The sequence below is a fragment of the Megalops cyprinoides genome, chromosome 3, assembly GCF_013368585.1.
Source record: "Megalops cyprinoides isolate fMegCyp1 chromosome 3, fMegCyp1.pri, whole genome shotgun sequence".
Taxonomy (NCBI): domain Eukaryota; kingdom Metazoa; phylum Chordata; class Actinopteri; order Elopiformes; family Megalopidae; genus Megalops; species Megalops cyprinoides.
This window is the reverse complement of record NC_050585.1, coordinates 35133108-35159153: the sequence shown is the minus strand read 5'-3', so window position 1 is coordinate 35159153 and position 26046 is coordinate 35133108. Positions and strand designations below refer to the sequence as shown.

Sequence of the window (26046 nt, the reverse complement as noted above, 5' to 3'; positions counted from 1 at the left end):
ATTTTAGCTGCAGTGCACATCTGTTGCCATGGAAACTGCTTCCACAGTTCAGAAAAAGATGAAAGTATGAAATTATGAAAACACTTGTGGTAATTCATAACTACATTGAATGAGCAGCTGATGAACTGCATGTCATATTGGTAAATCCACTGTGTCTGAGATGCAGAATACAACTCTTCACAGAATAACAGTGTTCTGTCTGGTCATTGTCACACATGACATTCATGACTGCCTGCTTGTGTGTACATTTTAAAAATTTCTTGGCCCACACAGGAAGTCTGAGGAACCGGAAATTGCTTTCTGGTTCACTGGTGCTCACAGAGTCACTCTAAGTTCTTGTAACAAAGGGTAACATCTTCAGCATATGCCAACTGTGTGGTGCAAACAAGTACAAATTTTGGCAAGACTCATTACTGTAGCTTTTGCTATGACACACAGACACCAAATGAAACGGGAACCTTTAAAATTCTCAAAAATCTACAGCAACTGACAATACATATGATAAGTAAAAATTTTTGTCATAGGTGTATTTTTAAAAAATACAACAAAAACATTTATTTTTTGAGATAATGCAACACAAACAGTTTCAAATATTCTTCCAAACAAGGTTCTTTTGAAAACATTCATGTCTTCCAATGCAAAACAGAGGGAGTCCTGTTTTTTACCAAAGTCTTTGAAATGTCCCACATACAACACTGATTTTCAGCTGGATAGTTGCCAGTGTTTACCATGTCATTTTTGTCCCTGAAAAATTACAAGCAATTCTCTAGGCCCAACAGGAAGCAATGCAATAATCTTGCAGCTGGACTAAAGAGGTGACACAGGGGCAGAATCGGTGGATAAATGAGGAGACTGCAGCAGAAGGTAGACAACACTCCACCATCCCTTAAGCAACTAACCCCACATGAAGCCGCTCAGTGGCGGAAATCCTCGCCAATCAGAATTGACCAACTCACCAGTAATTGGACAAATTCATCATTCACAAGGTGCCATTTTAATAGCCCCAAGCAGTAAAGGGTTAACTGCAGTCAGGCCAAACTACCACTTACAGAGGGTGACAGAAATTCTTCTCCAACTCATCAGTGAAAAGCTGTAAATGTTTTTTTTTTCTATTATTCCTTGGAAAAATATGGCAGGAAAAAGGGGAGGGAGTGATGCCCACACTAATTAAACACAATAACAACTCCAGCTGACATACTATAGTTTCATAAGAACTGATGCATTTGGGACAAGGAAAATCCTTCACTCATGGTCTGAGAAAGATCCGGAAATAGGTCGCCCCCTCAGCTGTCATTGCTCCTCTAACACAAAGGAGCTAAACTCAACACCCTGTTCAATTATGGCCACATTGCTTTCACGTCCTCTGTTGTTTAACATTTATTTCACTCAAAGTGCACTGTCTTTAAGAGCCCTGTGGGAAGCGTTCTTCTTGATTTGGCTGGAGCCTGGGGCCTCATGCAGGGTAGAGAAGCATGGCTGAGGAACAGTAGGATCCCAGAGTAAGCAGCGGGGACACCCCTGATTTTAACTCCCTTGGGTCTCCAGCTTTGACACTGTGTACAGCACTTCTGTCTATTTCTTAAAGGAGACTGAATGAGTCAGGAAGACATGGACTGCAGTAAGAGATGACAAGCACAGAGAGAGGAGGTTTCACAGAATCAAGAAAAAAAAGATACAGGTAAAATGAATTTGCTGCTTATGCAGAGAATTTCTCTGTGAGGCAGAGAGCAGAGCACTGTTGCACGTCTAGGCTTCAGGCCAGGGCAATCTCACCATCCTCAGAATGTCAGGCCCAGTGTATGAGGGTCACAAGTCTGAGCTGAGACACCAATACAGGCCTCCACCAGGATGGAGAGCAGACACGCCCCCATCTCAAATTTCAAACACAAAATCCACTAAGCAAAACTCTGTTTTTTTTTTTCTTTTAAAACAGAAATTTCATCTAATTACATTAGTAACATTATTGTGTAATTTTAAAATGATCACTGCAGTAACAAGTCTCTTAGTATGAGTATCTCAGTATGTCTCTTTCTATCTCTCTCACTCATTCTCTTTCTCTCTCTTGCTTTATAAAAGCACACAGGGTTTCTTACTGGAGGCTGGCTGTGGGTTGAGGAAGGCCCGCATGGCCTCGGCGAACACCTCCTTGATGCCGTCCTGATTGAGGGCGGAGCACTCGAGGTACTTGATGGCGTGGATGTGGCGGGCCAGCGCTGCGCCCTGCTGCTGGGTGACGGTGGTCTGGTTCTGCTCCTTCAGCTTCTTCAGCACCTCGGGGTCGGAGCGCAGGTCGCTCTTGGTGCCCACCAGCAGGATGGGCACGTTGGGACAGTGGTGGGTGACCTCCGGGTGCCACTTGTGCTTGACGTTCTCGTAGGAGGGCGGGCTGGCGATGGAGAAGCAGATGAGGAAGACGTTGGTCTGCGGGTAGGAGAGCGTGCGTAGACGGTCGTACTCCTCCTGGCCCGCCGTGTCCCACAGGTTCAGGCTGACGGACCGACCGTCCACCGTCACCTGGGCGCTGTAGTTGTCGAAGACGGTGGGGATGTACTCCTTGGGGAAGGCGTTGGTGGTGTACGAGATGAGGAGGCAGGTCTTCCCCACCGCACCGTCCCCCACCACCACGCACTTTATGCTCTGCATTCTGGACGTGTTACTGCCTCAGCATACTGAAACACAACATGAGAGAGAACATATTGTATATGTGCTGCTCCCGGAAGCCTTCAACTAACTTTAGGCCAATCCGCACAAAGTTCCCACTCTATGCAATTACCATTCCATTTTCATTCCTTCAACTCACCTTCCCTGATTAGAATGTCCTGAAAGACATTGTACATTTTAATGTACTGCAGGACATGCCAGTTTGCTACAGCAGATACACCTTATGTTGTTTTGTGGCAATATTGAATATATTGTTAAGACTTTGATGATAACAGAACTCTAGTTGGAATGAACCCACAACCAATTTGGCCATGGATCCGTTGTCATCCACCACTCCATAAGGCTATCCCCCGTGCGGGATAAAAGTTGTGTGCAGCTTTATCACACATCAAATAAGCAACCAGGCAGAAAAACAAAATAGGCCCCTGCTGCATTTGGTTCATGTAAATCAACGGTACATATGGAAAGGAGGAACAGGAAACAAAAAGAGAGACATTATCCTGTGACCTTATGCTGAAGATCCAATCAGTGTTATCCCAGAGAAAAAAACAGACTGTAGTAGAATTGGGTTCAGACAATAGATCTACCTCATTTGAAAATTGTTCATCTAATTAACACTTTAAAAATGTAAAAAGGGAAAGTAATGTATGTTTTAGGTTGTTTCGGTGTGGACTTAAACCAAGTCTGAACCTACAACTCAGTGTGTGAAGTTTGCCTGTAACTTATTATATAACATGGGAAAAAATCCTTTAAATACAAGACTACATGAATATGGCAATGCATATGAAACAAATGTGAGTATATGAGACCTATGTTAACAAAGCTCCTGGGGCAAGAGAATGAGGGTAACCCTACACTTGTAATTGCGTTGGTTACGGCCAGACCAGCTCTACTACGCCCCCCCATATCACCATGGCAACAAGGCCCCCGGTTGAACTTTAAAGCCCGAATTCGGAAACGGTGGTTGCCGAAGGAGGATCTTCACACCCTCCAAAATGAGACATTAACAATACCCAGTGAATCACAAGAGCGCACCCAACCACATCACTGGCCTTTCTGCAGCTCTGCCTCTGCTTCAGCAGATCTTATCTCCCCCTCTAGTGACTTCGGGGAGGGTGTTGTCAGACAACAGCAACACCATTTCACGCCTGTATGAATTTCTTTCTCTCGCTGCCCTAGCTCAGTACCCTGCGTACTGAGAAGCCCCACCATGACACTGCTGTTTTAACATCAGTCACACCGCGTTCCTTCCTGTGGCCACAATACCTACGTAGGGTACAGAAGTCAACTGGCAGGTATGATACCACATTTCAAGAGACACCTGCAAGGATGACTATGGATACGTTTTTGCTTGAAGTATCATTACATGAATCACTTTTGGATAACTGTCATAATACAACCAGCTTGTTAATACAAATAAGACCAATGAGTAAACTACAAATATGGTTATTACTAATTCAAAGCAACAATGTGAACATATCCAAAGTACATTTTCAAAAGATGCACTTTTGAATTTCATGTTGTTAACCCCATTGTCTACTACCTATTTCCTGTCCAGAGATTGCATAATAAAGTGTGAAACTATGACACCAAAGGCGAAAGTATGAAACCATTGCCTCAAATACATCTTGCTTTCGGTTCAAAGGTGACAGGGAACCACGACAGCAGCTGTATGCTGCTGTTTTCTTGTCTTCTTGCTGTTTAAAATGTGAAAGGATTTCCTGACTGGTTACATTTGCGCAGAATGCAAGGTCCACTTCATGTCACACTGTAAAGCAGAAACCAGTCTGAGGTTCACAGCCTTTGAGACTGCACAGTAACTGCTGCTATTAATGAAACGTGTGCGTGACATGCCTACGCTGAAGACCTCTCAGCCTTGAACCTGCGGTTACTGTGCGTGGTCTGCTGCTCATATCAACCAGCCTGTCAGGCATTACGCATTTCCTACCAGGGCTCACTTCTTCTTTTACCTTTCTAATACATTCAGCATTAGAAAGACTAAAGACTTTGGCCTTTATAATGACTTCAGCTGTTACCTCTTACTTTGCAATGTTATTCAATGAGACATGTTTTATATTATCATTACAAAAACTGGGGTGTACTCTCTCTCTGGAGCCTCCAAGGGACACTCGAACTTGGGAACTACAAACAAAAAAATCTGAGGAAGCTTAAAAAACACTCTGCTAACATTTCCTGAGGTAACATGTATAACACTTGCATGCCACAGGTGAAAGTGACAGAGGGTGTACAGTGAGGTGAAAAAAGCCTGATGAATATCACCGTGTGCTGTGTGCTGGGAGAGACACAATGCAGGAAATGGGCAGAATGTCAAATGTGTAGAGTTGATCATTTGAGCTACAGTGGTTTAATCAAGTCTTTGATAGGAATCAGCACTCAAGTGACAAAACGGAAGCCTGCAGACACTGTGACCTTCCAGGCCAAAGTTTGACTAGCCCTGATGTAGAGTGTAGACAGAGAGAGATTCAGAGAGACCGGGAGACGGAAGGTAATTAGAGGAGTTCATTGCAAAGGAACATACTAAAGGCCAATCTATACATTATATCATTCTGTGTAGTTACCTGTAAATCTGACCTGTAAAGCCCCGCCCCTCTCTGCTACAGAGAACTATGGGATTGAAGACACACCTCTGGTAGCCTCAAAGCTATTCTTTAGATGGAGCTGTTCAGGAACTGCACCTTCAGCCATCCACTGTGACATCAGGATTGTGAATCCTTGCCATTGCTCAGCACTGCATGTTGAAATACACCAACTGATGGTTAACTGGATGTTTTCCTCACACTTTTAACTCTGTAAAACTAGACTTGTCACTGCCGGCACTAAGGGTGCACTGTGTCATATGATTTTCAACACACTCTAATTGGCTCTTAGTCAAATAGATTTAAATGAGCCGTTAAATGAAAGTGATGCGTCTGTCGTGCTGTCGAAATACTGAAACAGACTACCGCAACCCTCCCAAAAGTCTACATTACCTGCCTCCTCCAGCTACAAACTGTTGCATTTTGCATAAAATGTTTCATGGAATGTCTAGGGTAATCCATTGCCTAAAAATGTAGAAGATGTTGTATAGCAACCATAAGTTGTGTTTTCCTTAACAAACAAAACAAAATATATATGACCTTATTTAGTATATTTCAAATAAATCATCTTAGAGAGAATGGCCTGGTTGTGCATTACAGGTATACACATGCTATTCATCTACACCAATTAATTGCTCAAGGCATTCACAACATTTAGACAGCAGCTCCCCACAGCCAGTGTATTACATCAACAGAGCCAAAAAACAAGGCCCAGAATCATTTCACAGTGGTCGTTTGTCACGTAATCCACCACCACCAAGACATTTGTGAAACTATCACAAGTGGTAGCATAGGGGAAAATGCAATATACAGTAAGCTTGACAGTACACCCACACATCACAGTAATTCTAACACAAAACACTTAGATCCACCATTCTGCACGATTTCAACCCACTTTCATTGTCTGGCCACAAAGTCAAATCAAAATCAGGGTAGCATTATCTAAAAGCTAGTTCAAAGCAGAGAAGAAACTGACATGTAAATAACACTATGGTCTGATGGAGTGGCCTGCCTCCTTTCAGTCTAAACACAATCTAAGCCAAATCATATTTATTCCTGCCAAGGTTGCAGAAATCAAGAGACATTTTTATTAGCATATGTCTGATACTGCTGATTTAATTAAGATGAAAGAAAGCTTGGAATATGAAAAATTCACTGCCAAACATCACAATAGGATTCCAGTTCAAATGAAATCAGGTGTAGATACAGCAAGGCATAGTCTATAGCTGAGAGCTTAGTTTAATACTCATCTGTCATTCTACAAAACTAACTATAACTATTTGCTGACAAAACACTGAAGAAAAATATCAAACCCCAAAATACTTATTCTACAAATTTGTGTATGGAGTAGCCTTTAATTAATGTTTCCAGACATAAGAATAATCTGTCACTTGTTACAAAAAAGCATGACCGGAATTATTGAGGAAAATAGGGAAAATACACCGGGGAGACGACTTTACGCTGTACTGCCATCTGGTAAATAACAATCTCTGGCAGTGGAATTTGAATGCCAAGACACATTCCGTTTTGTTTTCATTTAAAAAAGCTACTGAACTGTCGGGTACCTATATTGTGTGATTAGTATTTGGTGATTGAACTATGATGTAATATCTTCGCAGATGGAAGTAAAGTCACAAAAATCAAACTCACCAAACATAATCTTCTCTCTAGGAGTTATTCTCCTATCGGTTCATGGGCAAGGTATCTGTCCGAGGATGTCTTACAACAGTCAAACAATTGGGAGTTGCACTTTAAAGGAAGTGAATACAATTCTCACAGAGGAAGTCCAGCACAAAAAGACTGATATATGAGGAAGTTCAGTTGCAAAGTATGTAAATATGACCACTGGCGTAACACATGGAATTTGTAAAACTGCATTCTTTCAATAAACTTTGTTTCAAGTAACTTTGCTAAAGCGTCGACCACTCCAAAGGATTTTGTTCAAGTTCATTTTAAAACGCGGTGTAATTTATCTGTATATGTAATATGTAAATCTAAATGTATCTACGTCTTGCATTGCCAACAATTTCGAAATTCAGTTCTACGCTCGCAGTTCACACCAAAACACAATAAAACTGCAGCTAGTAGTCAGTTACTTCCCCTTTCATGGCATACTTTGATTAATGTTTTATTTAATCAACATAGTTTCTAAACAGCACGGATTATGAAAAAAACCGCTTTCGCCATGTAGGAAATCATACCGCTAAAGATGACAGATAAAGGTGCTTACCTGCCTCCATGTGGCTACATACAATCATATAGACACATGTTTCATATAGTCACATTATGTAACACAACAGTTTTCTGCTTGCTTTTACGTCTTGAGTGCAGAGTAAACAAATGAGACTTCTCTCGTGCATAAAACGGCGCAATAAATAGATGTCAATATAAGTTATTTTACCTCGATTTTTCACACGTTGCAGAAGCGCGTATAACTCGACCTCGCTTCACAATTAACCAGATGCGAACACAGCTCAGCCAGTCACTAAGCTCCGAACTACGCTCTGGCAGGCGTAACCGCCCACGTTGAGAAAGGCGGCCAAACAAACGTGCCAAACTTTGTTTGACTATGTACTCTGGGGGTGCTTTCATACCTGCAGCCTTTAGTCCGTTTGAATCGAACCGTAGTGCGTTTGACCCCTTGGTTCGGTTCGCTTGCGTAGGTCAGAACGCAGTAATCGCACTCAGATCCGCACCAAAATAATCCGCCCGAGACCCCCAAAGAGAGGTGGTCTCGATCCGCACCATCTGGCGAATTCTGGTGCTGTCCCACTGGTGAGAAAGCAACCCGAACCAACCAGGACCAAAACTATCCAATAGCTATGACTGTTTGACAACCTACTTATGCTGTTTTATTGCTATGTAGCTACGTTAAATTGGATTGTATGGGTTTGAAATGTATTTTTAGCTAGCTAGTTCTGATATCCCAAGATAGCTAAAGTGGCCACTGTATTTTGAGCTTTGCCAGGTAATTTGTTACCAAAGACAAATGGGTTCTAGCGATACGTGTAATTGTACTGTGTAGCATTATATACTATACGATCAACATATATAAAACTATACGATCACAAGATTAATATGTAACTATATGGTCATATTGTGCCCCTTTTCCTTATGCTGGCGACTAGTGTGGAGCAGGAGACGCTTTACATTATTGTAGCCTACTGTATCTATTGACAACCTACTTATGCTGTTTTATTACCAGTGCTAATTAAACACGCGCTGTGAACCCAACCCATCCCGTCTGCCTGTGATTCCTGCGAGAGTAGCGTCGCATCAACACATTATTTTCCATCCGCAGCTGCGCCTCATTTTCAAACTGCATCATTTGCCTAAAGTGATAAATGCAAACGATGTAATAAACGATGGCTAGGGCCAAGATCAACCCGCGTAGTTGTCCCTCCATTGTGAAATTGGAAAGTGGCGCGTTAATCTATTTCCGGAACATAAACACCAAAGTGACCAATGAGGAAGCAGTCTGCTCTTCTTTTATAAATTTTGGTCCGTTTATAAATAAATGCCATGTGAAACCGAACCGAACCTACGTCATTATGCAACATTGTAACAATTTATTCCCTGCTGCGGACCAAAGCAATCGAACTATAGGTCTGAAAACGCCCTGAGATTTGGGGCTGGCCCATTGAAATTCAGTTTCTGGATATCTAGATGTAGTATATTGCAGGAAAAGAGAATAGATGTACTTGTCATTTAGACTTTATAAAAGTCGTTCGCGATGAATTTGGGATATCAATTCAAAATTTAGATTGACTATTATTAGGTGTAAACGTGATTAAACTACATTCCGTGTCACCAAATTCCATGACTGGTCGTATTTTGTCATGTTGTTCTGGGTGTACGGTAGTATACATTCAGAAGTAAATGTAGCATATTGACCAAAAACCTGGGAAAAGAGTTTTCGTAGAATATGCATACAGTATGTGAAACCCCACATTACAAGTTCTACGCGCTGCAACGTTGAAATTCTCCCTGAAGATGGCCTACTTGCACTTCCTTTAAGGGTTCACTTCGCGAACATGGCGAGGGAAACAAGAACCTCCATTCCAGTAGACGGCGTAGAAAAGAAATGCGGACTCGAATGCTCTGTTGACCCTGGCGCACAGATAGACTGGCACAAACACAGCCGAGGTCCAAGAAGTCGGCAGCGGCGGCGGAGCCCCTGCTGGAGTTGCAGGAAAACGGTCGACCGACCGTGGCAGATCTGTATTGAAGACGCATTTCGTGTCAGTACGAATACATGAAAATCTCCAACTCTCCGCCTGCTAATAACTAGTGCAGTTTGAATTCGTATTTGCCGAAGGGCTCCCGGATACCGTCCGTTGGATTGCATGCGCAGATGGGTGGAATTTAAGAATTGGTGACTACCTTGTTATCGATATGATATGATTCAGTAACTGATGGGAGCTTTTGTTGAAGTCACGCAAGTGGCTCTTGTCATGCTGCACAGCGGTGTGGGCGCATGAAGGCAGAGCGTGGTCAGGAATCGCCGCATCCTGCAGATCATTTGCTTTCTGATGGGGTACAGACGAGGTTCTGTTGGGATTCGGGCCGAACAAAAGACCCGTTACTGATCGTGATAAAGCGATCTGAGAAAGTCTGGAGCACATCGCATATGCAGAATCTAAGAGGTAAATATCTTTTTTTTCGTTCTTGCATATCCCCCAAAGTTTAATCGTATGGGCTGGGGGTTCAACACTGAATAACTGAATAAATATAAAAATCCAGGGGTGCACTGTCTCCCGTGGATTAGCTCGCATAATATTGTTACAGTGCAATTCTGTCAGATAATGCTCAATTTCTCCCAGAAAATGATTGCAATTACAAATGTTTTGGTAGTAATATCTTCATTTATTTTGCTTGCAATAAAAAAACACAAAAGAGAAAGAAAAAAAAGTCAAATCAAGTATCAATTTACACAAAACTCCAAAAATGGGCCGGACAAAAGTATTGGCACCCTTTGAAAAATCATGTGATGCTTCTCTAATTTGTGTAATTAACAGCACCTGTTACTTACCTGTGACACATAACAGGTGGTGGCAATCACTAAATCACACTTGCAGCCAGTTAAAATGGATTAAAGTTGACTCAACCTCTGTCCTGTGTTCTTGTGTGTACCACATTGAGTATGGAGAAAAGAAAGAAGACCAAAGAACTGTCTGAGGACTTGAGAAGCAAAATTGTGAGGAAGCATGGGCAATCTCAAGGCTACAAGTCCATCTCCAAAGACCTGAATGTTCCTGTGTCTACCGTGCGCAGTGTCATCAATAGGTTTAAAGCCCATGGCACTGTGGCTAACCTCCCTAGATGTGGACGGAAAAGAAAAATTGACGAGAGATTTCAACGAAAGATTGTGCGGATGGTGGATAAAGAACCTCGACTAACATCCAGACAAGTTCAAGCTGTCCTGCAGTCCGAGGGTACAACAGTGTCAACCCGTACTATCCGTCGGTGTCTGAATGAAAAGGGACTCTATGGTAGGATACCCAGGAAGACTCCACTTCTGACCCAGAGACATAAAAAAGCCAGGCTGGAGTTTGCTAAAACTTACCTGAGAAAGCCAAAAACATTTTGGAAGAATGTTCTCTGGTCAGATGAGACAAAAATAGAGCTTTTTGGGAAAAGGCATCAACATAGAGTTTACAGGAAAAAAAACGAGGCCTTCAAAGAAAAGAACACGGTCCCCACAGTCAAACATGACGGAGGTTCCCTGATGTTTTGGGGTTGCTTTGCTGCCTCTGGCACTGGACTGCTTGACCGTGTGCATGGCATTATGAAGTCTGAAGTCTACCAACAAATTTTGCAGCGTAATGTAGGGCCCAGTGTGAGAAAGCTGGGTCTCCCTCAGAGGTCATGGGTCTTCCAGCAGGACAATGAACCAAAGCACACTTCAAAAAGCACTAGAAAATGGTTTGAGGGAAAGCACTGGAGACTTCTAAAGTGGCCAGCAATGAGTCCAGACCTGAATCCCATAGAACACTTGTGGAGAGATCTGAAAATGGCAGTTTGGAGAAGGCACCCTTCAAATCTCAGGGAGCTGGAGCAGTTTGCCAAAGAAGAATGGTCTAAAATTCCAGCAGAGCATTGTAAGAAACTCATTGATGGATACCGGAAGCGGTTGTTCGCAGTTATTTTGTCCAAAGGTTGTGCTACCAAGTATTAGGCTGAGGGTGCCAATACTTTTGTCCGGTCCATTTTTGGAGTTTTGTGTAAAATGATAATTGATTTAATTTTTTTTTCATTGTCTTGTGTTTTTTCATTGCAAGCAAAATAAATGAAGATATTACTACCAAAACATTTGTAATTGCAATCATTTTCTGGGAGAAATTGAGCATTATCTGACAGAATTGCAGGGGTGCCAATACTTTTGGCCAGCACTGTATATAAATTGATGTCGAAGATGGGGTTTTATTCGTAGTGCACGACTTTAATAATTGTAAGTAAAAAGAAGAAAGTCTTACGCGTAACCTGTGGAACAGTGAAAGGATGTAAGTGGAGATTTCGACCATTACGCACTATTGCGCAGTAAGCCACAGTTCCAGTCACCTGGCTCCAAATGTAACTCGGGACACATATTTATTTTAGTCAATTTGACACCATATTGTATCCCCGTAATCGACTAAAACTAATGGAAACCAGCAGTAACTAAAAAAATAAATAAATACCGGCGCTGTAAACGTGGCATTGTACTTATCAATAAAGAGGCACTTGTATTCAAAGTAATGTCTGCTGCCAGCTCCCCTATTGACATAGTCGGTTTTAGATGGGTTTGTTAGATGAGACATGTAATTACAATCAACTCGCTTTCACTGTGCTTTCCTCGCTGTATTATTGTTATTAGGCTGATTAGTAAAATTGCATGCAGTTTGTCTTCACCACTACCAAGAGCCGAAATGCTCAGTGTCGTGTCGTTACATTTTAGGATTTATTTTGATTTAAATGATCAAGGAACCAAACCGATTACTTGGATCAAAACGTGTGTCTTGAATTAATTTGAAAAAAGAAAATGAACTGACTCTGAGCTCTTTAAATTCGAGATGAAACGGGCCGTGTTTGGCTCGCAAATGTGGAGCTATATGTGTTATACTAATATAACACAGAACAATCATAGATATAACATTACAATGGGATAAGCGTAATACATATTCATAAAAAAACCTTAGTCTACAAACCACTCTTTTTTAATATAAGTTATGATGACTGATAACATCCAAGTTACATTGTTAATGTAGAAAACATGGCATCAGGGCGGGATCTTGCTTTCATGTTTGATAACATTTGTATTTCCTCTCCTGCTTGTCCAAGTACATTATGGATTTCGACAAACTGGCGACCCTTTGGATTTTATGTCTATGCATCTTGGGGAAGTGTCAGGCGGAGAAGCCGGGTCAAGCACTCTCGGACCACCAGAATGGGGATAACAGCCTATCTGGTAAGAAAGAAATCTGTAAAAAGCATTTGCGATGCAAGACCACGGAGGGCGCAGTAATGAAGATTCATCAGTTTTCGCATAGACCGTATCAGGACATCTTTCACGTAATCGCAATTCATCTATGTGTCTAACTATATGGTGGCTTGGGTGAGGTGGTACAGCTCTACACCATGGATAGCTAGTATTTTTTTTGGGAGGGGGGTGTCATCACCTACTAGACCTACTGAAATCATGAATGTATGAATCGATTAAGCGGGTCAATGTTAACTACAAACATGACACTATTTCCTAATGATCTGAATTATTAATACCTTGTTGTATGACCAATATGGTAATATTTCTGTACTTGTGCCATATCAAAGATTTGAACCAATTAGCCAGTCTTGTGTCAGAATTCATTGAGATTCTATCAAAGGCAGGTCAAAATTCCACCATGCTTACCAGTACATTCCCCAATTAGGTTAGAGAGAGCAGTGCTTACCAGTGCGGGACAAAATGCCCTACCACCCTTTTCATTCTCAGGTCACTGACTGAGTCACATGCGGGTGTGATGGATCATAAAGGCAGCCAGCACAGTTAATCCCCTGAATGATCTTTGATTACAGATTAGTACAGATTAGAGCATATTATAGGATCCTGCTCTCAAATGATGAACACAGAATCAATAGTAGTCTTGGTGTAAAGTGAAAAGAAGAAATCCATCACATGAATGGCTTTAGTAACTACTGTATGCTCCAGCAGAGACGGCATCATTGAACAGCATACTCTTCATATGTTAAGTATAGTAACCGTACAGTAACCAGTTCAGTTAGTGGGTTCATCCCTTGTCTGGCCACAGATGGTCATCCCTAAGAAGGAAAGGGGAGGGGTGAAAGTTTTAATGCACAAATCCTGCGTAGAGGTGTGACTTCCATGGCGTCAAAGTAGATGGAGGATATCATTAAGATGAAAGTCTCACTATCCAAGGTGTGAGACACTCAGGGTATCACACTCATGGTAAATGGGCTTTATTTGCTGATATGGGTTATCTCCAAATGTAGAAATGTGGACCCAGATAAGCGTGTGCATCATTTACTTGCTTTAACAAAAACAAAGAGGCAGCCATTGGAATTGATAGAGTAGGTTGACTTATGACCCCTTTTTAAATGATCTGGAGTGGGCCATAAGCCAAAATAAAAACATTGTCTTGCCAAGAGGTTTTTAGGCTCAGTGACTGTGTTATTGATATTTAAGCCTCAGAGGGTGTTCTGAATATCAGGCAAGGGTCATGTTCTATAAAGAAAAAAAAAATACATATACTGTATGTATATAAAATATATTGCCATATAGAATATATTGCCGTATATGTAGTTATTGCATTATATCTGCTAGCATATACTTTGTTCACATCCATTCACTGTGCAAATATTATCTAACTCCCTAATAATTTGCTTTTTAGGTGCAAAATGCACTTTTCCTTGGTTCAACTAATATCTTTCATCCAAAACATTGCTATAGCCCAGGCTCTGTTTGCTTTGATTTAGCGGTCAAGGCCTATGCTGTGACATTCTGTGGGGGTGATTTTTTCTTTCTTTGTCTGAAGTCATGATGATATGCAACTTGGAGGGATGTGTTGAGAAGGCGTTCGAACCAATACTGTAGCTAATTTTCCACGCGTGGTGTGCAAGCATGGTAGATGAGTGTCACTGGGTGAGTGAAAGATGCTGGTGCAGAAATGTATTTAAAGAAAGTCAAAGGCATCTCGTGTTGGCCTCTCATAAATATCAACACAGTAAACATTTGGATGGGTGGATGTACGAAGCAGACACTAAGCAAACAGATGGCCCTTACTGGACTGTGTTAACAGATGCTTGGGATGTTCAACCAAACACATTCCCAGTGTTTAACATCTCAAGGTGCCATGTAACATGTCTTCAGACCCAATTTCAACTGCTCTGTGAAAGTGGCCACAAACAAATGTGTGGAAGTCTAGTCTGAAGAGCAACAGACAGCTGAATATACTGTACACTATCTTGTTAAAATCTTAGTGGTGGGCCTATGTGTGCAGCCTTGAAGTCTTGCCAACAGTCACTTTGTACGTAAAACATCTGTTTTGAAACTCTTTTTGCAACCGTGGTTGTCAAACATAATACACCAACCTTTTGAGGAATGATTTCAGATGTACTGTATTTTTTTTATATATGTGATAACAGAAAGAATATGTTTAAACCATAACTATAGTCAGGGTATTTTGGCTTTGAACCACAGCATTTCTCTATCTAGGCCATGCAAGAATGGCTGACTTCTGTGAGCAGTTGAAACAAAGCCGCATTACAGAGGCGACAGAGCAGGCACCCAGCGGTTTCCCCTCTCTGCTGGTCAGGTCTGCATGCATCATATCTCAATTGCCCAGCAGAGCGCAGGAGTTAAGTGCCAAACCCTTTGTTTCCTGTAATGGCTGTTTATTCAGGGCTCTTGTGGATTGTTGACATTAAGGTTGTGGCATGTATGAATTATCGTCTAATAGACAGTTTCCTATATACAGGACTCTTGTGTCTAATAGAAGTATATATTTGGAGAACGTCAAGTTGTTCAGAGGGTATTTTAAACACCTCCTCCTTCCGGATTTTAATGAGTGGCGGTAAACTGCTCCAAATGACTGTGCTTCAAAACCTGAGGGCTTGAAAGCCATGCAGATGTTAAGGATAGAGTTTGGAAAGCTTAAAGGCTTTCCCTGAAGTGGAGAGACAAAATGTCTGACCTCATTATGACCCATCACTTTATAGCTTCACTTTTCCAAGACAACGTAAGGTGCTTTATGGATATTCAGACAGTTCCGAGAGTTGTTTGGATCTGCTATCTGAGGTGGAGCATTCAGAGTTGTGTGCTGGGAGAGCTGCTGCCTGTGGTAAAGGCCTTGGGGCCTTGGAAAGGGTTAACTCGACTGTAAGCCCTCAGCGAGTCGAGTGGGCACTATGCAAATGCGCACACTCAGTGCAGCCAATGCAACCCATAGTTTTATTTCTCGAAATGGTTCCACGTAAATAGGCAATCTGGAGCCTTGGGAAGCTTTAAATCCAAAACGACACAGGAGGGCTAACGTAAAACTAATGACACGTGAGTTGATCTGAAGGTTTAGATTGCCACTGTCTGCTTTCACAGTGAGACGTGATCCGGGAGCATGGCAGCATTACTATCACCTGCTGGGGGCTTCCACTCCATCTGTCCCAACGAAGTGAGGCATTCCCTCCCAGTGTGATCCGCACGTCGGGGAAGCCGTGCTCTGAAGAGACATGGCATCTTTCTCTGTCCCCAGCCTCTCCCTCTCGCCCCCCTCTCCATCTCTCTCTCCCTTTGACTGGCCGTAGTGCTGATTACGCCTCAGACGCTGCACTCAGACACTTCACTCCTTGGTCCCTTGTGCTCTAATTAAGGGATAGAGTTTTCTCCCTCATTCACTGGGCTGGGAGACCAGCCTGGCTAGAACTTCCCTGCTGTTCTGGCAGCTGTACATGCTGAGTCACAGTGCTTTTCTGCCGTGTCTATGGGGCTGGAACTGCCCCCAGTGCATCAGAGGGCTCTTTCTTCACCCCGTCCTCTCAGGCTCTCCTTCCACTCACACTTTGTATGTTTGTAAACATTTCAAAATTGTGATGCAAATCATGTTTTTTTTTTCTTTTAGTTTTAAGAAATATGAATCACTTTACATCAGGTTTCAGCAGCCATTTCCTATACCACTTCTATACGTAGTGGCTGAGACATCCATGCCACATTCACGAGAAATTTTCCATCAACAGCCTTTAAGGTTACATGCATAACATTTAGGGGTTTATTCAGGGGATTATATCACTGCTACTGCCAGGCTGGAATGGAACCTGGGAATGTACACTGTACGGTACCCAGCACTGATGTGAAGGGTCAGAGCTGTCTGACTTGTCTGGTAGTACAGTAAATCATTGGTGCGGAAGTAATATTCTGCCTGAGAACAGCAAAATAAGAAAGAGGATACTAGCAAATCTATGAAAATCAAACCCAGAATTAGAGACACTGCCCTGGGACTCTGTCTCCTCTCCAGATTTTGCTGCAGTGCAGTGGTGTGGGGGGAGGGGATCAGAGAAGGCCCTTTTAGTCTGGTTTTCACACAGAGAGAAACCCACAGCAGTTAACAACAGGCTGGTTGTTGCACATTAGGAGTTGTTTTTAGCTCTCAGCTATGCGGTAGCTCATAATGCAACCCATCACTGTTAGTTATGCATATTTTAACATTGTTGTGTTCCTCACAGTTCATTCACAAATAGGACTGCCAGTGTTCGCACAAATAAAGAGTACTGTTTTCCTGCATGTTTGAGAAGGTTGGGAAAATGGCCATGATGTCAACCAGCCGTGTGACTGAGGAAAACAATAATGTTGTCTTAACTTAAAACATCTGCCAGACTCCACCAGCTTGCTCTTCATTTGTGGGAATATAGATTGTGTCCATAAGCTGTTAAGTTAAACCTACCTCAATGGTTGTTTTTTGAGCATGTCTGGGATGACATTGGAGTGTTCAGGTGACCTGCTCAGGCTTTCACAGTAATATATGTGGAGCGGTCTCCCCAGCCCTAACTTAGAGATGACTGTCAGATTAAGCTGTAATGTCCACTGAAACCCTCTGCTCTGTTGGCAGTGTAGTAACACAAACTGCCTCTGGGGCTGGAGGCTTATGGTAACATTTGCCAAGGCTGTGTTTTAAAAGGCTCCAGAACTTTATTTCTGCAATGACTCCGATTACGTTTTCTCTGAGTTTGTAGCATGGAAGGAGGAGTTCTCTATCACAGTTGAAACAGATCTGCAACTACTGGTTAATCCACCTGCCACAGTGTGTATCAGCTGCTTAAAACCCCAAATAGAGGTCCCCAGTGCCAGAGGACTGTGGCTTCTCACGCACAGGGGGGGGGGGAAAGGTTCTTCAGAAGTTCCCATTTATGGCAATCCTAACACTTTTACGTAAGCTGGGGGATGAGGTAGATCTAGGTTGCAGCACCAGTTACTCTGTTGTAACATGTTACAGAACTGTTCCAAGCCTCCTGTCCCACTGTACACTCCAGGCACATGCACACCACAGGCTCCCACACATGCACACAAGCAACACATACACAATACACAGACTCACAAACATGCACACACACACACACACACACTCCTACCTGCCTGTACCAATATACATAAGTGAGGGCACTTTGTAGGGCCCGTTTTCAGAAATGCCCTTACTTAGGAATATGGTGCAGTTGAAGGAGCTCTCTGGAATGCAGGCAGATCTGCTTGAATCAGCACTGACTCTGATTACACTGATCCAGAGTCAAGACACACGTGTCTATGCTTTAATCTTTCCCAGGGTGTCAAAAAAATATAGAAGCCTTTGCCTGGACATTGTGAGTCTCATCTCAACAAAAAAACACATGATTCTGAGGTTATCAGCTTGTAGTGCTAATTATAACAAACTTCTGCCATATTTGTGGAAAACACCTGCCACTGTTTACCACTGAGGGTGATCATAAAGCCGTATTTAGTATGAAGGCCAGTAGTACTGGAGATTGATAGGACATCAGCAGTGCAGTACACCATTGCCGATATTACATTCACATCAACAATGTTAAGGAAAATAGTCTTTTTAAGTTACTAGCTCCACTTATCACCTACATTATACAATCATTGTCGTTACTTCTACGGCCTCTGTGGCGATGTTTCATAAAATTTAGCTGACTCTGCGCTCAATTAAGTGCCAATGGACGATGAAATCGGACACCGCTGGTGCAGTACTCAGTTGCTAATGTTATGCTCACATCAACGATGTAAAGGGAAAAAAAAGTGTTAATCAGTTACCAACTCCTCGTTTGTTTATGATATTGGCTTGTCACTTACGTTACACAAACATTTTCACTTCTTGTCAGGCCTCCGTTTGAGAAACCTGAGGGCTGCAGTTGAGAGTAAAGTGCTGTATAAATCCATTCCATTGTTATTATTATAAAAAGAAACGTTAACTGACAGTGATTGGACAATGCTAAAGCACCAATCCTGAGTTGCACATTCTGCAGGTTCCACATGTCTGCCAGCTGTGAACAAAACTAGCATCGATAAACCGTCACCAAATGCTCAGGCAGTGCCTCCTGCACTTTATGATGGCCATACAGAGTTAATTAAGTGTCTTTAATTACATAAATGGCGTCTTTGTAATACTTCACAACATGTCCGTGGTCAAAGCAAAAATTTCAGCTCCCTTGAGCGCGTTCAGAATTTAGCACATAATTATATGATTCTTGAATAACAATCTTGGTAAAGTATTTCCTGCCTTGGAGCTTTTTTCGTCAGTCAAGAGTTTCTGCTCCCAAACCCATTCCTGCAAAATCCAGGTGATGAGCTAGTGATGTAAATTAGTTGTGCCGCCATCTTGTGTGTATACTTGCTACTTGCAAAGATACGTGACTTCACAAAGATCTTTTGGTTCCCCTTTTTGTTTGAGTTAAAACCAAAAAATCCCAAACTGTCACAGTGCCATTTCATTTGTAGGTTTCATGCATAAAGCTTGTGTACACAAGTTGCACAGCCTTTGTACAACAGTGGTAGCTGCAGACGAATGGGGAATTGTCAATTTGATTACAAATAACTAGGTTACATCATTTCATATATATATAAAATAATTAATATTGTAAATAGAGAATTAATTATAATATAATATGATATAAGTAATTTAGTTTGTAATAAAATAATATAATTTAATATTGTAATTATATAATGATATACGGGGTGGGGTGATTTCTACAGTTTTAATTGAAGCCATGTGGGAATTTCATTCAAAGTAGGCCTATATGTTCTCAGAGCCACAAATCATTTCGTCATTTTCTCATTTAGTTAAGTTTGAAATTATATTTCATCTCATGCCTAGAAGTTATCCAGGTCAGATGGGGATTATTCCATTCAGAAATATTCAGGTGGAACTGTTGTAGAATCTGCTTTGAGAATGTTCAGCAGTCATTTCCTGTGTCTCTAAGGACACTGTGCTGAATTGCGGAAGTGTCCATCCAAAACAGGTTGTTTGACTCAACAACTGACTGCCTATCCGTGTTGGTGACAAACAGGAGGAAAGACCGCCCACCTTCTCAGATATGCATCTTACCACACTGGTTCAGAACTAGCCAGCTTCACTCAATGTTTTGGCGTTTTACTCACCTACCGTTACAGGCCACTTCCGTTTCCTCTGTCTATTTTTGGTTATCTGTTTCTTTCCATTTCATCCTGTCTTTTCCTCCCTCATCACAGTGTAGGCCTAATTCAAAAAATGCTTAACTGGCATTGATTGCTTAAAAAACATGTTTTTCATTGTTTCCATTACCCAATAATTACCCATCATTTACAAAATTTTGTATGGTTTGATGGAATGTTTTTAAACCTAGCTGTCATTTTGACAGACAAAATCTGGACTTTCAAGATCATTAGCATTTTTGTTGAGTGTCCTGTTATTATTCAGCTATTTATTCAGGTAGTTGTGTAACTTTAATCCCATTGCTGCTTAAATAGTGCTTTATGCATGTCAGAGCTATATAGTGCATACTAATGCTTACACAACACATTGTGAAAGTCAGGGAATGTCATGGGAATAGCCTAACTGGAAGCTTGTCTTGCCTAACTTAGCTTGTCATCTGCTACATTCTCTTGTCTTTCTGGAGCCCGATCATACTCAGATTGCTCTGCTTTTTGTGTGCCCCAATGAATGCTTTGCTTTTGTTTCTGCAGTGTGGTATTTTGGTCGATTGCAATTGTGTCTGTGGAGGTGCTGTCTTGAGGCCAGAGCATTTGACTGGAGCCAAGTGCAAATGGGGCGGGCCAGTTTTGCATGGTGCAAGGAGCGGCTTTTCCTAAAGTGGGAGCATTGGTCTTCTGTCCCGCTCTGATACTGTTCCAGTCCATATGCACAGCACATGCAATGCCCCAGCGTGCAATTGTATATCATCATTCGCTGCGACGCTTATCAGTCTGTTAATGTTAGCTACAGGGAAAGATGGAGTTTGCCAGGCATTATTTTTAGAAGATATTTATGCAGATGTTGGATAATGGTTACAGATGGAGAGGCTGAACAAGAACATTGGGAAGTCTTTGCCATAAACAAAGATTCTTTGTGGAATCTAAAAACGATGTACCCGGGAAACAAGTCAGTTTTCTGTGCACATAATGAAAAGAAATCTGGGCTGGTAGGGGGATGGGGAAGTAGCAGCAGGATCTGCTTGCATTCATTTCAGTAATTTAAAATTGGCAGAATGTTAGCAAGCTCAGGACAAGTTACTACTTCATCATAGATAGAGATAGGAAGAGAGAAGAGAGAGGAATAAGTGACATAACTGCAAATCATTACGCAACTCATATACTACATAGTCAGCAAGAAATCATGGTTTTAGAATGAGAAAATAGTTACATTCACTGTAACATTACCGTTGATTGTCATTGTACCACTCATGCCTGACCCACCCACATATAAAGATATTAATTTTTGTAACCATAACATATAATTAGATCTTAACCTTAAACTTAACCTAAATTGACCTTAAATTGTCAATTATGACATTTTCTACCATCTGAAATGTATCGCAGTATCGACCAAAGCATTTTTCTAAAAAAAATAGTAAAGGTATCAGACATTTTGTGTTGTTTACATTTGTGATGACTAAAACATCACATAACATGACAGTCTTGGCACATTTTTAAAATACTACTGCTAACTATACAATATTGCACGTGTTTGGCAACAAGCAAAGTGTCATATATATTTAAATCCTAGCTACCGTCATTTGATTTTCCTCATTTTTTTCTTCAAAGTAGCACTTTTTATACCAGCATAATCAAATAAATATTAGTCATTGATTAAATTGGATTTTAGTTAACAAATCAATTGGGCTGTTAATCTATTCCCTGTGGAGAGGAGAGCCCGTGTCCGGCATTGAGCGAGAACTTTGTCATATTTGAGTGGCAGCGGAACTGGAGCAGGGCACAGAAAACCTGGAGTGAAGCGAGAGTGGAGAGATTACAAAATGCTTTGAGCGATGAGCAGAAAATTGCTACTGCCCCACTCCACTCACATACTGTCCTTGAGGCTGCTTGGTATTAGAAGAGGTCAGCACAAGTCAAGCTCAGGACCAGTTGATTGGTCATGCGTCAGTAGTCACTGTCCCCCAGATTGTCCCCCCCACTGTCCCCCTAGAAAATTTGGAACGAAGAGAGTGATTTTGGGGAAGATTTCTTCCCTTATGCAGATTTATTCGTGTAGCTCCGTCTTAACCTGCTAAAGTTGATATTGTTAGCACAGCTTGTCCTCTGCAGGCTGCCAGGTCTTCCTGTGTTGGCTGGTCTCAATGGTCAGGCTATGCTCGCTGTGTCTGTATTTTGTCAAGGTATTTCTCAGTTTTCTATCAGTTACCATGGCCAGACAATCTGCCATGGTAAAATGGTCTTTTTGGCCCTGATAGCTCTGACGTCTTTGTTGTGCCTTTGTGTTTCTATCTACATAGGTGATGTAGTTTTGTTTTTGTTACATTTTAATTTGGTTTACTGCAATCAATTTAATTTATAGTAGCCATCCTGAGTCTGTATGTGGTTAGAGAGGACCAAGACCAGGTGGTGAAGTGGACTCTTCTCTGGGTTTAGTTCTAGAAGTGGGAAGGCCTTGTGGGAATATTATGTTTTAGATGTTTCCAAAAATGTACGGTCCTGTATTATATTTGGAATAATAATAGCTATTGACCTAATTATGCCCTGCATTTGATGTTTAGAGTATTTTTTGCAAGCAACTGTCTAGGGTCTGTTTGTTTTGTTTTTAAAAATCTTGCTCTGTAAGTGGACCCACCTGGTTGATGCGGTATAGAGCAATTTGTTTTACTGTTTGATTTTTAGATATTTTACCCAAATTATTATTTTTTTTTGCTTTAAAATACTGTGCATGCTTTCTTAAAGCCAAATATGCGTAGTATGTGTATTATGTGCAAGGCTTTATTTTACTTCTGTCCAATGTTATCTTGTGTTTGCTTCTGTGATACCTGGATCTTTTTTGGGTTATCATGAATTTATTCTTAGCCTTTTGTTTGACAGGGTCTTTTTATTCTTTCACTCCCAGGGTTCAGGCCTAGTAGTACTGCTCCAGCAGAGCCAGGCTTTGCTGAAGCTATTGTTCTGGTGCCAACAGGACCAGGATGCAGAGTAAAAACGTGGTCAGTAGTGTAGTGATTTGGTAGCCAATCTGGCACGTATATAAGACATATATAATGTACTTGGTAAGGAAGTGGTCTTGATATCACAGAGAACCTTCCACAGATTACTGTTCACAGATATTCCTCAGTTATTGCTGTGGTAAAATTAATTTGCACTTCTAAGATGGGGTTTATAAGACCTTCATTTCAAATGACAGGGAAGTTACCCACACTCAGAATGAAGTTAAACATTATGGACAATTTGGCGCTTGTGTGTTTTAGCATCTCATTTAGGCTGTCATTGGGCCCCAGGCTTTCCAATATGTCAGGGCCAGCAATTTCCCCTGCAATTCCTGAACAGTAATGATGGATTCTAGGGGATGCTGATGGCATTTCATTGGCTACTCTAGCTTTTTTAATTTCTTAAAATTGATATTTCTCTAGTTGTGTGTTTAATAGAAGTTTTGTAAAGTGTTTCAAATTGGCTTGTCCATACTCCATTTTCAGTTCATCAGGTTTGTATGTGTTTAGATTAGATTTTAGATTTTACTGAAGAGTTTACTTTTATCCCACTTTAGTTTGTGTCAGTTTTTGTGGGTATGTTCTTCATTGTTTTCATGTAAATGTGTCTCACACAAAGGTAAATGTCTGGGTTATTTGATTGCCTGTGCCGATTACAACTTTTGTCATTATTTTACAATCACTTCACTATTTTTAGTTTGGTTGTTTTACCTTTTAAATTTCACTTTTGGGCATCTTTTTAAATGTAGTCAATATTTTGGATAGCCATATTCACTCCTCTTTAATTGTGAGGATATTTGGCGCAAGATCTTGAGCAATGCTGTGATTTTAGTTTTGTTCATTATTTTTTGCTAGTCTCATGTGCTATCTTGGACCCATCTGGAGGCTTGTCTTATGCTAAACAGCTTATCATGTTGTGGATTTGGTTTTTGTTTGTTTCCTCTTTCCTAAGAAACATTCAGAAAGAGGGCTTAGTGGCTTGACTAAATGTTTTGAAAGTAAAAGAGTGATATAAGATCATATAATCAACTGCACTGCTACCAAGAGGAGAGCAATAGGGGTATCTTCCCAAAGGATCCTTTTGTAACCTGATGTTCAGAATGTTTCGACAACATGCATTGACAGAGCTGCAGAAATAGCTGCCCATTTTTGTTAGCGATATTATCAAAGCAGTTTCTTTGGAAGACATTGAATCTGTTGCAATATTTATGGCCATTGATATGGTGAAGTTGCATAATGTTGAAGGGGTGTTTCACTCTTGTCCTAACATTCAGATCTTTGCAGATAAGCACATTTCTCTGGGCCTGCAAATTGCATCAAGGCTGGAGAAAATATTTTCATTAAACTGCAGAAATTCTGAGGGAGGAGTGTGGGTTGTACAGAGGAAGATGTTCTGTGCTGCATCAACCAATTATTTTGATATTTTTAGAGATATGCATTTTCTATCCACTCCAAGTTGGCTCTTTTGAGTTGTGAAGATCTGATTTTCAGGCCCCCCAAGTTTCTTCCTTAATTAATAATATTTGCTTAAATGGAGGGGATACCATCTGCCTTTCATCTTAGCAGGCACATTGTCCTGCACCCTATGTGTTGTGATAATAAGTCTATTGCCTGGTTTCCACTAGTGAGGTTAAAGACTGACTACATTAGACTAGCTGACAAAGTGTGAGCCTCTTCGCTGCTCTTCAGACTTGTTTGAACATGTCTGTAATGTCACCGACCTGGACAGCTTTTACTTCCTCAGACAAACTAAGGGGGTGGGGGGAGGGGAGGGTGTCAATGAAGACATACTAACAGGCTCATTCAATGCAAGGTGAAGATAACATGTTTTTAAATGAAAAATTAAAACGTTTAAATACTCTATTCCATTGGGCAAGCCTGTTTCACTATTCCGTTTCAAGTAAACAGTTTATTTATAATCAAAAATAATGGCAAAAGATACAAGTTAACAGCAACAGGAATGGAAATGCTAGTGAAGAACCACCTTATTGATGCTACATGGTGAACACCCTGCCCATTTCATATGAAGTCCAATTTACAGTGGAAACAGTTACCTAACCTGTCTCACTGAGTTTTTACTTATACTGAGCTCAATCTATCTCACAGTGATGTAAATAAGTCTCAATAATTAGCATACCTCACCATTTCTGAATTGTTGGAATGTGTGGAGACACTTCCTGCATAGCTTGGCTGCAGCTGACATCCCAGAGCTACCTTGGGCAGAGCTCCGCTGTACTGGTTGCTGATGGGCTGGGTTTTCGTCTGCCGTGCTTTTCTGGTGTGTGATGTGCCGCGCTGGGCGTGTCTAGGCTGTGCTGTCCTGAGCTATCCTCCAGCCGTGGTTGTTGCTGGGCTGGGCTCTTGCTGGCTGTGTTACTCCGGATGGGTCGCTGGGGGGGTAGCTGTATTCCCTATGAAGTTGTAGGGGTTCTTGGCGGGGTCCCCTGGAGAAAACAGTGGACATTGCTTAGGGCTGCACCGTACATATTCCTGGCGAAGATCTTGATGCCTTCCTGGTCAAGCAGCCCATGATCATCCAGGTACTCACGGTTCAAGATGAGCCAAGTTTGCTCAAGTTCGGTTGATTTCCTGTTGGTTTTTGTTGAAGCTCTGCTGGGAGTCCTCTTTTTGGGCTGGAGAACCTAGATTATTATTATGTTTGCTCAAGGGAACTTCTGTTTTTCCATCTCTGCCAAATTTATAACTAGCATTGTGACATGGTGGTGTATATTATTCATGGTGGATTGGCACAGCAGTGTGGGGAACTGGGCATTTGAATTACCAGGCATTTTCTTGAGTCAGTAAGGAATGCAGTTTTAAGGGCACAGATGTGTGATAGAGCAGAGTTAGGCTGTAGTGGCTCAGGGTGCGGGTGTTATTGAGAGTGCTAAGTGTCTGTATGTCTCTCTCCTTCTGTTCTTTCTTTCTCTCTTTCCCTCACTCTCTTCCTCTCTCTCACACTCTCACTCTCTCTTTTAGTATTGTTATTGGTATTGACGGAGATGTGTTTTTGCACACCATATGTCAACACCAGAGTCCTGGAACTGGCACGGATTACAGCAGGTTGCGAATGCTAAAAAGAGGAGAGGGGTAATGTGGAAGTGGGTGTGTATCTAGAGGATCAGGCGTT

At 41.5% G+C, this 26046-nt stretch overlaps 2 protein-coding genes across 6 annotated transcripts in view; one reads left to right on the top strand and one right to left on the bottom strand.

Moving 5' to 3' along the window:
* Positions 1–688: 688 nt before the first annotated feature.
* LOC118774063 (rho-related GTP-binding protein RhoG-like) lies at positions 689–7738 on the bottom strand. Of its 2 annotated transcripts, none has more exons than XM_036523180.1 (2): positions 7660–7738; positions 689–2669 (listed from the first exon to the last, which is right to left on the bottom strand). In XM_036523180.1, exon 2 carries the CDS (start codon positions 2641–2643, stop codon positions 2068–2070), a length of 576 nt encoding a protein of 191 aa, XP_036379073.1. In that variant the 5' UTR covers positions 2644–2669; positions 7660–7738; the 3' UTR covers positions 689–2067. The 2 variants fall into 2 exon arrangements, with proteins under 2 accessions (XP_036379073.1, XP_036379074.1); XM_036523181.1 differs by lacking the exon at positions 7660–7738 and adding an exon at positions 6909–6980.
* Positions 7739–9384: 1646 nt separating this feature from the next.
* The window catches only part of LOC118774351 (stromal interaction molecule 1-like), a 50033-nt gene continuing 33371 nt past the window's right edge, over positions 9385–26046 (top strand). For all 4 annotated transcript variants that reach the window (XM_036523671.1, XM_036523674.1, XM_036523672.1 and 1 more), the window contains exons 1-2: positions 9385–9904; positions 12579–12705. In XM_036523671.1, the coding sequence (XP_036379564.1) occupies positions 12585–12705 (121 nt within the window). In that variant the 5' untranslated portion in view covers positions 9385–9904; positions 12579–12584. The remainder of the gene's footprint in view (positions 9905–12578; positions 12706–26046) is intronic.

Coding starts and splice junctions, on each gene's coding strand:
- LOC118774063 (XM_036523180.1), bottom strand. CDS start 2,643: ATGCAGAGCATAAAGTGCGTGGTGGTGGGGGACGGTGCGGTGGGGAAG.